Consider the following 12,490-nt stretch of genomic DNA (forward strand, 5'->3'; position numbering starts at 1 on the left):
GATGGAGTATTACACGGCCATAAAGAAGGATAAAATTATGAACTTCACAGCAACTTGATGGATTTAGACTCTATAATATTCAATGATCTATCACAGAAACAAAGAACTGAGTACCACATGTTCTTACTTATAAGCACACCCTGAACAATTATCATAATAATACTACAAGAAAGGAATTGGTAGTAGTGGGAAACTGCCAGCCAGGAGGGCACACTTCATCAATAAGAGTACCTGATCTCAAACCAGGTGAAGTGTGGACCAAAGTGAGGCCCAAACTTTACCTGTACAATGACCATATGTATACCTAATCCTGAATTGTACCCCACATCTTTAAAATTAAAATTAAAACAAGATGATTATTGATAACTGATAAAATTACAAACAATATTTACAACTATTGTCTTTATGTCATCTGTTGGATAAATGTGACTATCTCTGCACATTTCTGTTAATTCTGCAACCAAAGCTCATGAAATTATAAAAGCAGGCATCAAAAATCTTACTGTCCTCGGCCCGGCTCGGTGGCTCAGTCTGTAATCCCAGCACTTTGGAAGGCCAAGGTGAGTGGATTGCCGGAGACCGCTGGTTCGAGACCAGCCCAGGCAACTTGGTGAGACCTCGTCTCTACAATAAATAAAAAATTAGCCGGGTGTGGTAGCGCGCACCTATAGTTCCAGCTACTCAGAAGGCTGAGGAGGAAGGATCGCCGGAGCCCAGAGTGTTGAGGCTGCGGTAGCCGGAGCATGGCACTGCCCTCCGGTCTGGGCGATGGAGTGGGACTCCGACTCAAAAAAACAAAAACAAAAACAAAAACTTACTGTCCTCAATGCAAAAGTAGAACTTTATATTTTAGTACACAATCAACTTGAGAAAGCAGATTTTCATTGAGAACAAGGCTGTTTCAGAGGGACTTTTTGTTATTTTAAACGAGATAAATGAAAAATCAAGGATCCTTAGAGTAGGGAATCTTGAACACTCGATCTCGAATTTGTTTGGTCTTTAAACAATAGGATTAAACAAAGGTGGGACAAGTAGGTAAAGGTTGGAAAGAAGAATATGAATGTAAGTTGGAATGTGGAACCCAAACCTGTGTGTAAAAAAAGAGAAAAAACCCAAGAGATAAAACTCAAGGAAGACACAAATGTGGGCAATGCATGTGTTAAAGGCCTTGAACCTAGCTTCCTTCTGAGGTAGATTGAAGACAGTAATAAATATTTGAATGTAGGAGAGTGTGATGAAGATTACATCGAATCCAAGTATGCTGAAAGCCACGAACAGACCATAGATCTTGTTAATCCGAACATCTTCTGCTGCCAACTTCACAATGGCCATGTGCTCACAATATGAGTGAGAGACTACGGTGGTCCTATAAAATTTCAGCCGGCATTTGAGTAGAATGATGAATGGAGCTGCAAGAAGGGCTGTTCTGAGTGTCACACCAACCCCAATCTGAATGACAAGTTGATGAGTAAACATGGTTGCATGTCTCAGAGGATCACAGATGGCCACATAGCGATCCAGGGCCATGGCCAGCAAAATACCTGACTCAATGCACTGCAACGTGTGAATAAGCCACATGTGCAAGAGACAGGCATCAAAGTATATCTGTGGCAGATGAAACCAGAATATTCCTAACATTTTGGGTAGTATGCATGTACTGAGAACAATGTCTGTAGCTCCAAGCATTGCCAGGAAGAGATACATGGGCTCATGGAGGCTGCGTTCAGTTTTGATGATGACCAAGAGCACGGAAATTCCAAACAGAGCAATGATGTACATGGCACCGAATGGAATCCCAATCCAGAACTGCACAGACTCCAAGCCAGGGATTCCAATCAGTGTCAGCACCGAAGGCATGAAGATTGTACCATTGAGCTTCAACATATTGTCTTAGAGTTGATCTAGAAAAGCTTCTTGTTTAATCAGCTTGGTTTGTTTTTATCCCCTCTCTTATCTATTCTCACCTAGATTCATAAAAAAGTATATAATCAAAAGCTGAATGCAGCTTTCATGGGCATTTGTCAAGTATGTTCATTGACTAATGAAATAGCTCCTCAAATCTTTTCTCTAAGTTTCTCACTCTCTCTGTCTCTCTCTCTGTCTTTTTCTCTCTTGCTCTTTCTCTATGTCATTTGTCTCCATCTCAACACAAAGGCATACCAATTCACACATTATTGATTAAACAAAGAAGACCTCTCACAAATAGCGTGTTTTTTTTGTATTTCTGTGCATTTATCAGTTGAAGAATATCAGTTTGCGTTTCTAATAGGTTTAGAAATAAACAATACAAAATAAAATAGATTATGTCAGATTGTAAACAAGCCAAATGGAAATGAATAAAACTTGATGCATGAATAAAATCTTAACAAGTTTTAGATCTCCAAATTTTGTAATGACAAAATTGTACTTCATAGAATAATAGTATAAAAGAAGTTATAATATATTTTATTTACCTTGGAACATTTAATTATATTAATATATTGTCAATAATAATAATTTTAAAAAACATATAGAGCAATTGCTAGTTATTTAGTAAAGTAAATCTGAAAATATTAAACAAACATAAATATTTAAAATGTATTAGAAAATATAGAAAAGATTGACTAATTTGTTCAATGCAATTTAATTCATACTATCTATTGATAAGAATAACCAGTTTTTATATATTATATAGACCTTAATTGTTCTTTAGTTTAATGGGTAGGATAAAATTTCTTGAGCACAAGACTGGCATCTAAGCCAGATGAAGAAGAGACTAAAATTGCTCTGAATTGGTTACAGATATTTGAATGGAAAGTTTCATTAAAAAAAAAAAATGTCCTCTTTTGAAAAGACATGAGTTGTGTGTATACATGGTTTTCTCCAAGATTATTTCTGTATTAAACAATTAATTCAATTAATGGAGCCCCCCTGCAACCTTAAGCATTTACTCAGGTAATTGCTGGGTAATCTAAGATTGAAATAATTCTGTATTCATTTAAGCAGTCTTTCCATTAGTTTAGTTCTCAGATATTCCTGAACCCAGGGACGGGAATGACTTATAGATTTTTTGAAAAAGAAAGAAAGAGATGAAAGAAGAAAGAAAGAAAGAAAGAAAGAAAGAAAGAAAGAAAGAAAGAAAGAAAGAAAGAAGGAAGGAAGGAAGGAAGGAAGGAAGGAAGGAAGGAAGGAAGGAAGGAAGGAAGAAAGGAAGGAAGGAAAGGAAATTGGGTGCTTGGCTCTGGATAGTTATTTCACACACTCTTGCCTCCCTAAATACAATGATCCCATTACTATTTCATCACACACACACACACACACACACACACACACACACACACACACACTTTTTTGAAATTTTTTTCCAATCAGATTCATTATAATTAAGACTCCAGTGAAAAGTTTGCTTTCCAGAGAAAGTGTTATTCATATGATCTCCAGTTTTTTCATACTTGCTGATCATTTTATTTGATATTTTCTGTTAGCTGTGGCAGAGTTGTAGTATAATTTTTGACCACATTGTGAAAAATCCAGAACCACCTGAAGGAAGCTTTGATCTGAAAATGACTTAATATCTAAAGAAAAGCTAATTTCAACTATGATGGGTATTGACTGGATCCTAATATCAAAGGTTCTCTTATTTAAAAAGGACTCAACACCTGACATTTTTTATATGATGTGTTATATACACATCATATAAAATGTGTACTATTAAATCCATCGAGAGGCAAACATCTGTGAAGGCAATTTATATTTTTTCAAAAAGTTTTAGAAAGATAGGTTTTTAAAAAGATCGATTTTTTTCAATTAGACAATAAAACTCTAAATTACCTAGGACGAAGTCTTACTTTTTACTCACATTGAGTGACAATATATTTTTTTCTTTCCATAAGTTGTACATATTTTTTTTCAGAGGCATTATGGGATTAGAATTAAAAATTAGCCCCAAATACCATCTTCTAACTCTCTATAAGTCCTTTAAGGACTATTAATCCAAAGGTTGTTTGTTTGTTTGTTTTTAATTTACCACTCATTCTTACTGACTACAGAATCTGCCAGTCCCCCTGGTCATGGATCTTTCTGTCATTAATTCTCATGATCACCTCTTTATATGTTCAAGAAGTTCCTTAATGTGAAGCGATTATTCTATTACTTTATCGTTATTGCCCTTGCAAAATCTCCTTTACATAATACCATTACACTAAGCCACCTTCTGCCCATCATTGATGAAAAGTATTATATTGTATAGTATGCTGTATTTCTCCCCAGAGAAATCCACTGCACAACACAACCCTGAAATCATTGTTGGCCTATCCACCTCAATTATTTTAATATTTTTATCTCCCCTGGATCTGTTTTAATATATCATCCAACAAATTATCTGTAAATTTTCTTTTCTGCCACTGTATAGAATTTGTCTTGATGAATGAGATCCCTGGTTTCAAAATTGTATACATCTGATTTTTCATATTTTAAAAAGTACCAAAATTAAAAAGGCACATTATATTTTATAATTGGGGTACATTAAAACAAGCATGACAGACACAAATTTCTGTGTCTGAATTTTATTTTTCTGTCCTGACCAATTGTATACCATATTAAATTTATTTTAAACAGAGATGGGGAAAATAGCCATGTTCCCCTCCATTAACAAAGTTTTCATTCATATTTCACACTAGCATCATAACATAAATTTAAACTTTAGTTTAAAAATTATGCATCAAACACTACTTATGTACAGGTTACTGATAACCTGAGAAATCTCTCATTTTTATATCCAATGTACTGTGGTTACAATGTCATTTTTTTTCCTTTCTTTTCTTCAGAACCACTACCCCATCTTAATAATTCAATCATTTTTATTCATGGTTTAAGGGATTTATTATTTCTTTGACACCTGCCTCAAAATATCAAATTTTTATCAATATATTCAACTTTTCCAACAGAGAAGCTCAGTGATATTACAGAAAATCAAAATTCTGGAAAGGTTGCCACTAAAATATATGCAGCTCTGAATTCCCTGATTGAGTTCCAAACACTTCTATTCTTTAACTTCACCTCTCTCTTCAAATTCCTTATAATCCTCCTCTCAGTCATAAATGTTAGTAGGAATTATGCAAACTCTCACCAGCTTTTCTTCCTCATCCCCTGTCCCAGCAGGAAATGAAACTCTTCTTCATTTCTAGGCTAGTTTCTGTAAATATGTTCTGGGTTTTATTGTTTGTTTATCTTTCTTCTAAAACTCTGTATTTTAAGCATTTAAAATATACTTTTCCTTCCTCTGTTGAAAAAATATTTAGGTTTTAGTGAAGGCCCAGAAAGACCGAAGTACAGCCATCTTAAATGTAAGCTTTAGTTAGAAGTTTGCTGTGTTTAGAGAATTCATAGTCTGCTTAACAGTCCAGCCATTTCAGCTTCCTGCTGCCATTTCAGAACAAGTTCCGTCCCCATGATAAAACGCTAGCAGAAACTATGTTTAAACCTAGAGCTTCAGTTATAGGAAAAACCGCAGAGTGACAGCACGGGCCCCAACCCCTCCCCTTGCCCCACTGCTCCCCAGATTACCACACAACCCCCCCCACCCCAGCAAAGTCCCCAGATGTCTCTGTAACTTCCTCAGCTAATGGGCTGAGGTTAGCCTGAGTAAAGATAACCAATCCTCTGCAAGTGTGCTGACCACCAGAGGTTGCCACCCAATCGAACAGTCACAAGTCTGGAAATTCCCCACCAAACTCCTTCCCCTTTGTAACCGCAATAAAAGTTGCCTGCTTAGGGAGGTCGGGGCCTCTGGCTGTACTCCGCTGCATCGGTTGGCAACAGAGGTCCAGGCTCTAGCTTGCAAATAAAAGACCCTCTTGAACTTTCATGGGAATTGGCTCTTGATGGTCTCTCGGATCGATCTCCTGGGCACACCATTAGCACATTTTGTTATATTAGCAGCAGTGATAGACTCTTATAATATTCTCATTTCTCATTTAATTTGTAGATATAAGGTCCAACTTTGATTTAAAAATAAATATCTCATATTTAAAGATTCTTTGAATTAAACTTAGTGTCCACATTACCATTATCAGGGACTTTCTCCCTTTTCCCCTCAATTCCTATTGATGTATGAAGTAGGAAATATCTCCCCTGAAAATTTTGAGACGATAACGCTTACTTTTAATTGCAGTTAATTACTCACTTTTCCAACAAGATGAGGATGAAAGTGACTGTATGGTTGTTAAGGCTGGGGAAAAGTGTTAGTTATAGCAGGGCCATTTTTCACTTTTGGTGGTCTAGCTCTTAAAGTCTGTGCCTCTCTTTTTGTGTTATATTCTCACTATATATTGTGTTATATTTATTTAGAAAAAGCTTGGATAAACTACTATTCTTTTAAACCCTGCATTCAGTGTCTAAATGCTTGGTACAATTTAATACGTACTATTTTTTGTTGTTGTTGTTGTTGAGTTGGAGTCTCACTCCATCGCCCAGACTGGAGTCTCACTCCATCGCCCAGACTGCTGGGCTCCAGCGATCCTTCCGCCTCAGCCTTCCGAGTAGCTGGAATTACAGACACCCACTACCACGCCCGGCTGAGTTTTGATTTATTGTAGAGATGACGTCTCACCAACTTGCCCAGGCAGGTCTCGAACCCGCGACCTCAGGCAATCTACTTACCTCAGCCTCCCAAAGGCGCAGGATTACAGGCTGAGCAACCGAGCCTGGCTAGCACATACTATTAATATAATTGTTTTTACCACAACTATCTTAACCCTTCTTACAAACTTATTCTCAGGAAATGAATCGTAGAATTAAAAATAAAACATGTTTGAATTATATAATTCTCTTATACTTTCCTCTGTTTATAATCTTTTCTTCTTGAGATTTCCATGTTTTGCCACCTGACAAGTACCAATTTATCAACCAAGTGTCAGCTCAAGGATCAACTCCTCTATGGAACATTTCTGGTGTTCTCAATCAGAATTCAAAATTCTTCCTTTGGTTCTGAAATGTAAGACAATGATTGCTTATTGAATGCATTTGAGTATGAATTCATTAATTTAGCTGGTTATCTTTTTTTTCAAAATCTGGTTAACATCAGAAAATTCAAACAATTTAAGGTGGTTGCAAATTCATTTATCCTGATACCGGGAGTATATCTAAATGGAGAAGGGATTTTGAGGAAATAGAACATGTAGGAAACTGACCTAAGAAACATGCCAAGAATTATAATATCTTGATATGCAAGTTTTCCTTTCAGCATCATCCTCATATATTCATATGTGTTGGGGTCAGGAACCATAGACTGCATTAGTACAAAATCTGAAGAGTATTGCCATGGTTGAGAGAAGAAAAAAAGGTGAAAAATTCTCACTAAACCTAAAGAAACTCATACCTTAGGTCAAGTTCAGTTCAGTTCCTTTATGAATTTCTGTTCAGAATAACTTTGTATTTAGTATTACAAGGTTCAAGCACCTATACTCTGTTTATATCCTTTCTAATAATTTCTCTATATCTCAGAGATTCCTAGAAAAATGCATACTCACAAGTTTAATTTCCCAACCTTCTTATGTGCATGCACTTCTCATGCTAGTGTAGCAATATATGTAGTTATAAACAAGCTATTTCCAATGACATCATATGATATTAGCAGATGGGAGAGAGTATGATTCAATTCTCTTGAGGAAAGGAAGAGTTATGAATTATTTCCTTATAGTGAACATAATTTAAAGTAACTAGCTATTTTAAAAAGTTGGTATGCAATAAGGGATATTAAAAAAAGTCAAAACCTCCTTGGTTTCTACTTCGTATCCCACTGCATTTTTACAGAAGATATCTTAGATTTTGGTTTCCCCTAAAACTTGTCAACAAACAAGTCAAGAGATGCCATCATATAATATCTCCCCCCCACACACACACACAGTTGTCCTATTGCCAGGAGTATATCTGAATAGAAAAGGAATATATATACATATTATGACTTTGAATAGATTCTAAATTTGAATGTATTCGTGGTGAAAAGAACAGGCCAGAAACAATTCCAGAAAGGCATTTCCAGTAAATTCAGAAAAAATCATAATTCAATTTCATGAAGCTTAAAGAACAAATAAAACTAGTCTTTTCAAGGACCAGTCTAAGCACTTCAGCTACTCATTGTGACCCCTTATTTCCTCCCTCCTTCCCTCTGTCACTACCTCCCTTCTTCCTTCCTTCCTTCCTTCCTTCCTTCCTTCCTTCCTTCCTTCCTTCCTTCCTTCCTTCATTCCTTCCTCCATAACTGCCCTTTAATTGTCAAAACTACCTCTGGTGATTGCCAGTTTGACTAATGAAAGGCAATTCCCAGTTTTCAGAATCAACTACCCATTCTTTTATTTGAGTTGGCTTATAGGAGTATCTTACTGTGATTATACCAGAAAATAGATACTCTAGACAAAACTTAGTTAACTTGTACTCAATACACGTTTTTATTTAAAGCTATCTTACCTAGAATACTCTAAAACATCAAAAGATTATTTACATAGGCATTGTTGTTTTCAAAGGTAAACGGTTGTTGACCTAGGAAGGGTAATTTTTGGTTTCCAAAGGAAAAATATATTGCCTTATAAATGCATTTTGTATTGTTGCTGCTGCTGTTGTTACAAAATTAATCAAAGCATAAAGTTGGGAACTTGGCAGTTATCATGATGTTTCTTACCAGAAACACTGAAACTGAACAGATAAATAATTTATACTTATCCTTCTGGCTTTTTGGTTTCTGGGGACACTCATTGCATTCAGAGCCATGCATAGTAAATTCTTGGATAACTATATGCATTACTATTATTCATGACATATTTGGACCTTACTCCATCTGTAAGGTGATGGCATTGATCTCCTTAATTTTAAAACCCTTAGCCTGCCTTGCTTTAATTTTTCATGACTTCAAAAGCTTACTAAGGAGCATCACACGTGCAAATAGAAGATGAAGAGTCTCAGGTCAAAAAATATGACGAAAGTCTTCATGTGAAAGTCTTAATCTGCCCTGTAGAAAATAAAATTAACTGAAGAAATACAATATACATATATATGCATACAATTTATAAATACTTTGCTCATTGGTTTGTGCTAATGTCCACACTTACTAATGTAATTTGAGACTGGCTCTTCAAATGCTTTGTATCTTATACCTGAATTTACTTATCTTAACAGAATAAAGTGATCGAAGTGAGAAGAAGTAGCAGCTTTGGGAATTAAATATAGACGGCAAGGAGAATACTATAAGACTGAATATGTTCCTTTAATAGTAAAAACATAATATGTTTTATTTTCTAAAGAAAACAGGTAATTTTCAAAAGAGAAGTATAAGATTTTTAACCCGTCAAAACTGGTTTATGTCTATATCCTCCTCTTTCTGTGACATTAGATATACTACTTAGATCCCAGATAACACTTCGTCTCCTTATGGAAAATAAATATTTCTTGGAATTGTTTTCCTTTATGGAAACAACAATGCTTGAAATTGTTAATACAATGATACATAATGTACATAAAGTGCAGGGGATATGGCACTAAATATATGATAGTCTATATGTGAGTGGAATTCAAAATTCTCAATTATTGGCTACATCTCAACTTTAACAGTGCATTCAGTGCTCTGATTTTATATTTCTGCAAAGATGAGCTATCAAAACTCAGAAATTTCCATATTATACTAAAGCCTTTATGAACATATGGAATCATCAAAAAATATAAAAGCTTTTATGAATATAAAGAATCATAAAAATATATGCAACTATTATCATTTTTATTTCATTTTTATTTTACTTTGAGAAAAATTTATAATTATTTGCCAATTTAAATGTATACCTAGTCATCATTTATGCCTGAAAACGTCTTCATATTTCCAAATATGATCTAGAAATCATACCAAAAAGACACTTTTAACATTTTTTAATCTCCAATTGCTTTTACTGTACTAAGAAATTCAAGACACTGTGAAGTAATATAAAGAATCTTTCCTTACTACATGAATTTATTCCCTAATCACATATACTAATGTAGCTGAGGTAGCTTTAATTGTAAATATAAAACAATTATACTATATTTTCAATTTTCTAAAATATTGAGCATTTTTATTTGAACAGATATAAAACTGAATTTTCAAATTTCCAAGGAATTAATCATTTTTAATTGACAAAAATGTGTATGTTTTGGGGATACAATGTGATATTTTGATCTATGTATTTGTAGAAAAAGTTAATCATTTTTATATACTGTGGTCACCTAGCAGTGCAGTAGATTGCCAAAATGTATTCCTCCTCTCTGAGATTTTTTTTTTTTTTTGATTAACAACTTTCCTTTCCCCATCTCTTTCCCTCCTCTGGTAACCACACATCTATTGCATATTTCTATCAGATAGACTATATTAGATTCTACATATAAATGAATTTATACAGTATTTGCCTTTCTGTTCTTTGCTTATTTCACTTATCATAATGTTCTTCAATTCCATTCATAGTGTCATGAATGACTAAATTACCTTCTTTATTAAGGCTGTATAGTATTCCATTGTGTATGTGAGGGGGGATCCAAACAAAACCTGAATTTATTTATAGAAAATTTGTGTTTATTCTTACTTGTTTAAGCTTCAGTCACTTTTAAACTACTCTGTTTGATGCAATTCACCTATCAAGATGCTCTTTTTCCACAACTCAGAATAGTTTTTGAATTCTTTAATTTTGGTGACTTTTAGTGCATCTGCTGTTTTTTTGCTTCACCTATTCCACATTGGCAAATTGTTTCCCTTTGAGGAATTTTTCATCCAGGGCAAAGAACAGTACTCAAGACAAGATTGTGTAAAAAGGGAGGGTGCAGCACAGGGTCATGCTGTTTAGGGTTAAAAACTGCTGAACACTCAGCGTGGTGCATTGTCATGGCAGAAGGAGTCACCTGCTTTCCACAATGGGAACACTTTTTTCTGCAAATTGTGATGCAACTTTTCAAAATTTCCAGATGAAAACTTTGGTTGACCACTTGATCCAGAGGATCAAATTCCAAAAATCAAAAGAAAATTAGCATACATATAAACAAACAATAACAACAAAATCTACAAAAGCCTCATGACGAGGATAAACTCTCACATCTCAATAACCAGTCTGAACATGAAAGGGCTAAATGCACCACTGAAAACACATACAATGGAAAACTGTATAAAAAACATGAATCAACAATATACTGTTTCCCAGGAGACACATCCTAACAGAAAGAACATTTAGACATTAAAAATTAGAAGATGGGTTACAAATAGTCGGGTGAATGAAACACAAAAGAAAGCAGGAATCATGACCTTAATATCAGACAAAATAACCTTTAAGGTATCAAAAATTTAAAAGATACAGAATGACACTATACAATGATAAAAGGTCCATCAATAAGAAATATTCATCCTAAACATATATGCACCCAACTTAGGGGCACCAACTTTTATAAAGCTGCTACAAGGTAAACAAAAAAAGATATTCACTCTAATACTGTCAAAGTTTCAGGGTATAAAATACATGTGCAAAAGACAGTCATATACCTATACACCAACAATAAACAGAAAACCATATAAGAAGCACAATCTCCTTCACAAAAGCCACACACAAAAGAAAAACCTTGGCATCTTCCTAATCAAAGAAGTGAAAGAGTGTTACAATGAAAGCTACAAAACATTGCTCAAAAAAATCAAAGAAGACAGAAACATTGTGTGTTCTTGGCACCTTTGTCAAAAAATCAAATGACTTTATTTTTATTTTTTTTAAACATTTTTTATTTTAAAATTGTGGAATACAGTTAAGGGTTAGGTATACAAATATGTATTGTGCAAGTACCCTTGTTAATGAGGTGTGCCCCCCATCCCGGATAGATATCAATTACCGTTGATCCCACCTCCCTTCCCCTCCCTGAACCCCCCTCATAATTTCCCACCACTGTCAATCCTTTTCTTATAGTATTACAATAGTTGTTCAAGGTCCACTTATGAGGGAGAACATGTGATACTCAGATCTTTGTTTCTGTGAGAGATCACTCAGTATTATAAACTCCAGTTCCATCCAGGTTGTTGCGAAATTTATGATTTTGTTATTTTTCATGGCTGTGTAATATCCCATTGTGTATATGTATGACTTTTTTTTTTTTTTGAATTGGAGTCTCACTCTGTCACCCAGACTGGAGTGCAGTGGTCACTCCCGGCCACTGCAGCCTCGACCTGCTGTGCTCCGGTGATCCCTCCGCCTCAGCCTTCCAAGTAGCTGGAACTACAGGTGTGCACTACCACACCCGGCTAGTTTTTTGATTTATTGTAGAGATGAGGTCTCACCAAGCTGCCCAGGCAGGTCTCGAACCCACGGGCTCAGGCATATGTACATTTTTTAATCCAGTCCTCTTTTGATGGACAACATGGTTGGTTCCCTGATCTTGCTATTGAGAACAATGCTGAGATAAACATACCTGTGCAGGTATCTTTTTTATAGAGTGATTTGAGTTCTTCAGGGTATATTCCCAGTAG

At 35.1% G+C, this 12,490-nt stretch overlaps 1 protein-coding gene across 1 annotated transcript; it reads right to left on the reverse strand.

Annotated features, from left to right (window-relative positions):
- Nucleotides 1–999: 999 nt before the first annotated feature.
- On the reverse strand, nucleotides 1,000–1,884 carry LOC103272954 (olfactory receptor 52A5-like). Its single transcript, XM_008070417.1, has one exon. It carries the CDS (start codon nucleotides 1,882–1,884, stop codon nucleotides 1,000–1,002), a length of 885 nt encoding a protein of 294 aa, XP_008068608.1.
- Between the last annotated feature and the right edge of the window lie 10,606 nt (nucleotides 1,885–12,490).

The sequence above is a fragment of the Carlito syrichta genome, unplaced genomic scaffold (assembly GCF_000164805.1).
Source record: "Carlito syrichta isolate Samal-C Ts95f unplaced genomic scaffold, Tarsius_syrichta-2.0.1 Scaffold313394, whole genome shotgun sequence".
NCBI classification, from domain to species: Eukaryota; Metazoa; Chordata; class Mammalia; order Primates; family Tarsiidae; genus Carlito; species Carlito syrichta.

Coding starts and splice junctions, on each gene's coding strand:
- LOC103272954 (XM_008070417.1), bottom strand. CDS start 1,884: ATGTTGAAGCTCAATGGTACAATCTTCATGCCTTCGGTGCTGACACTG.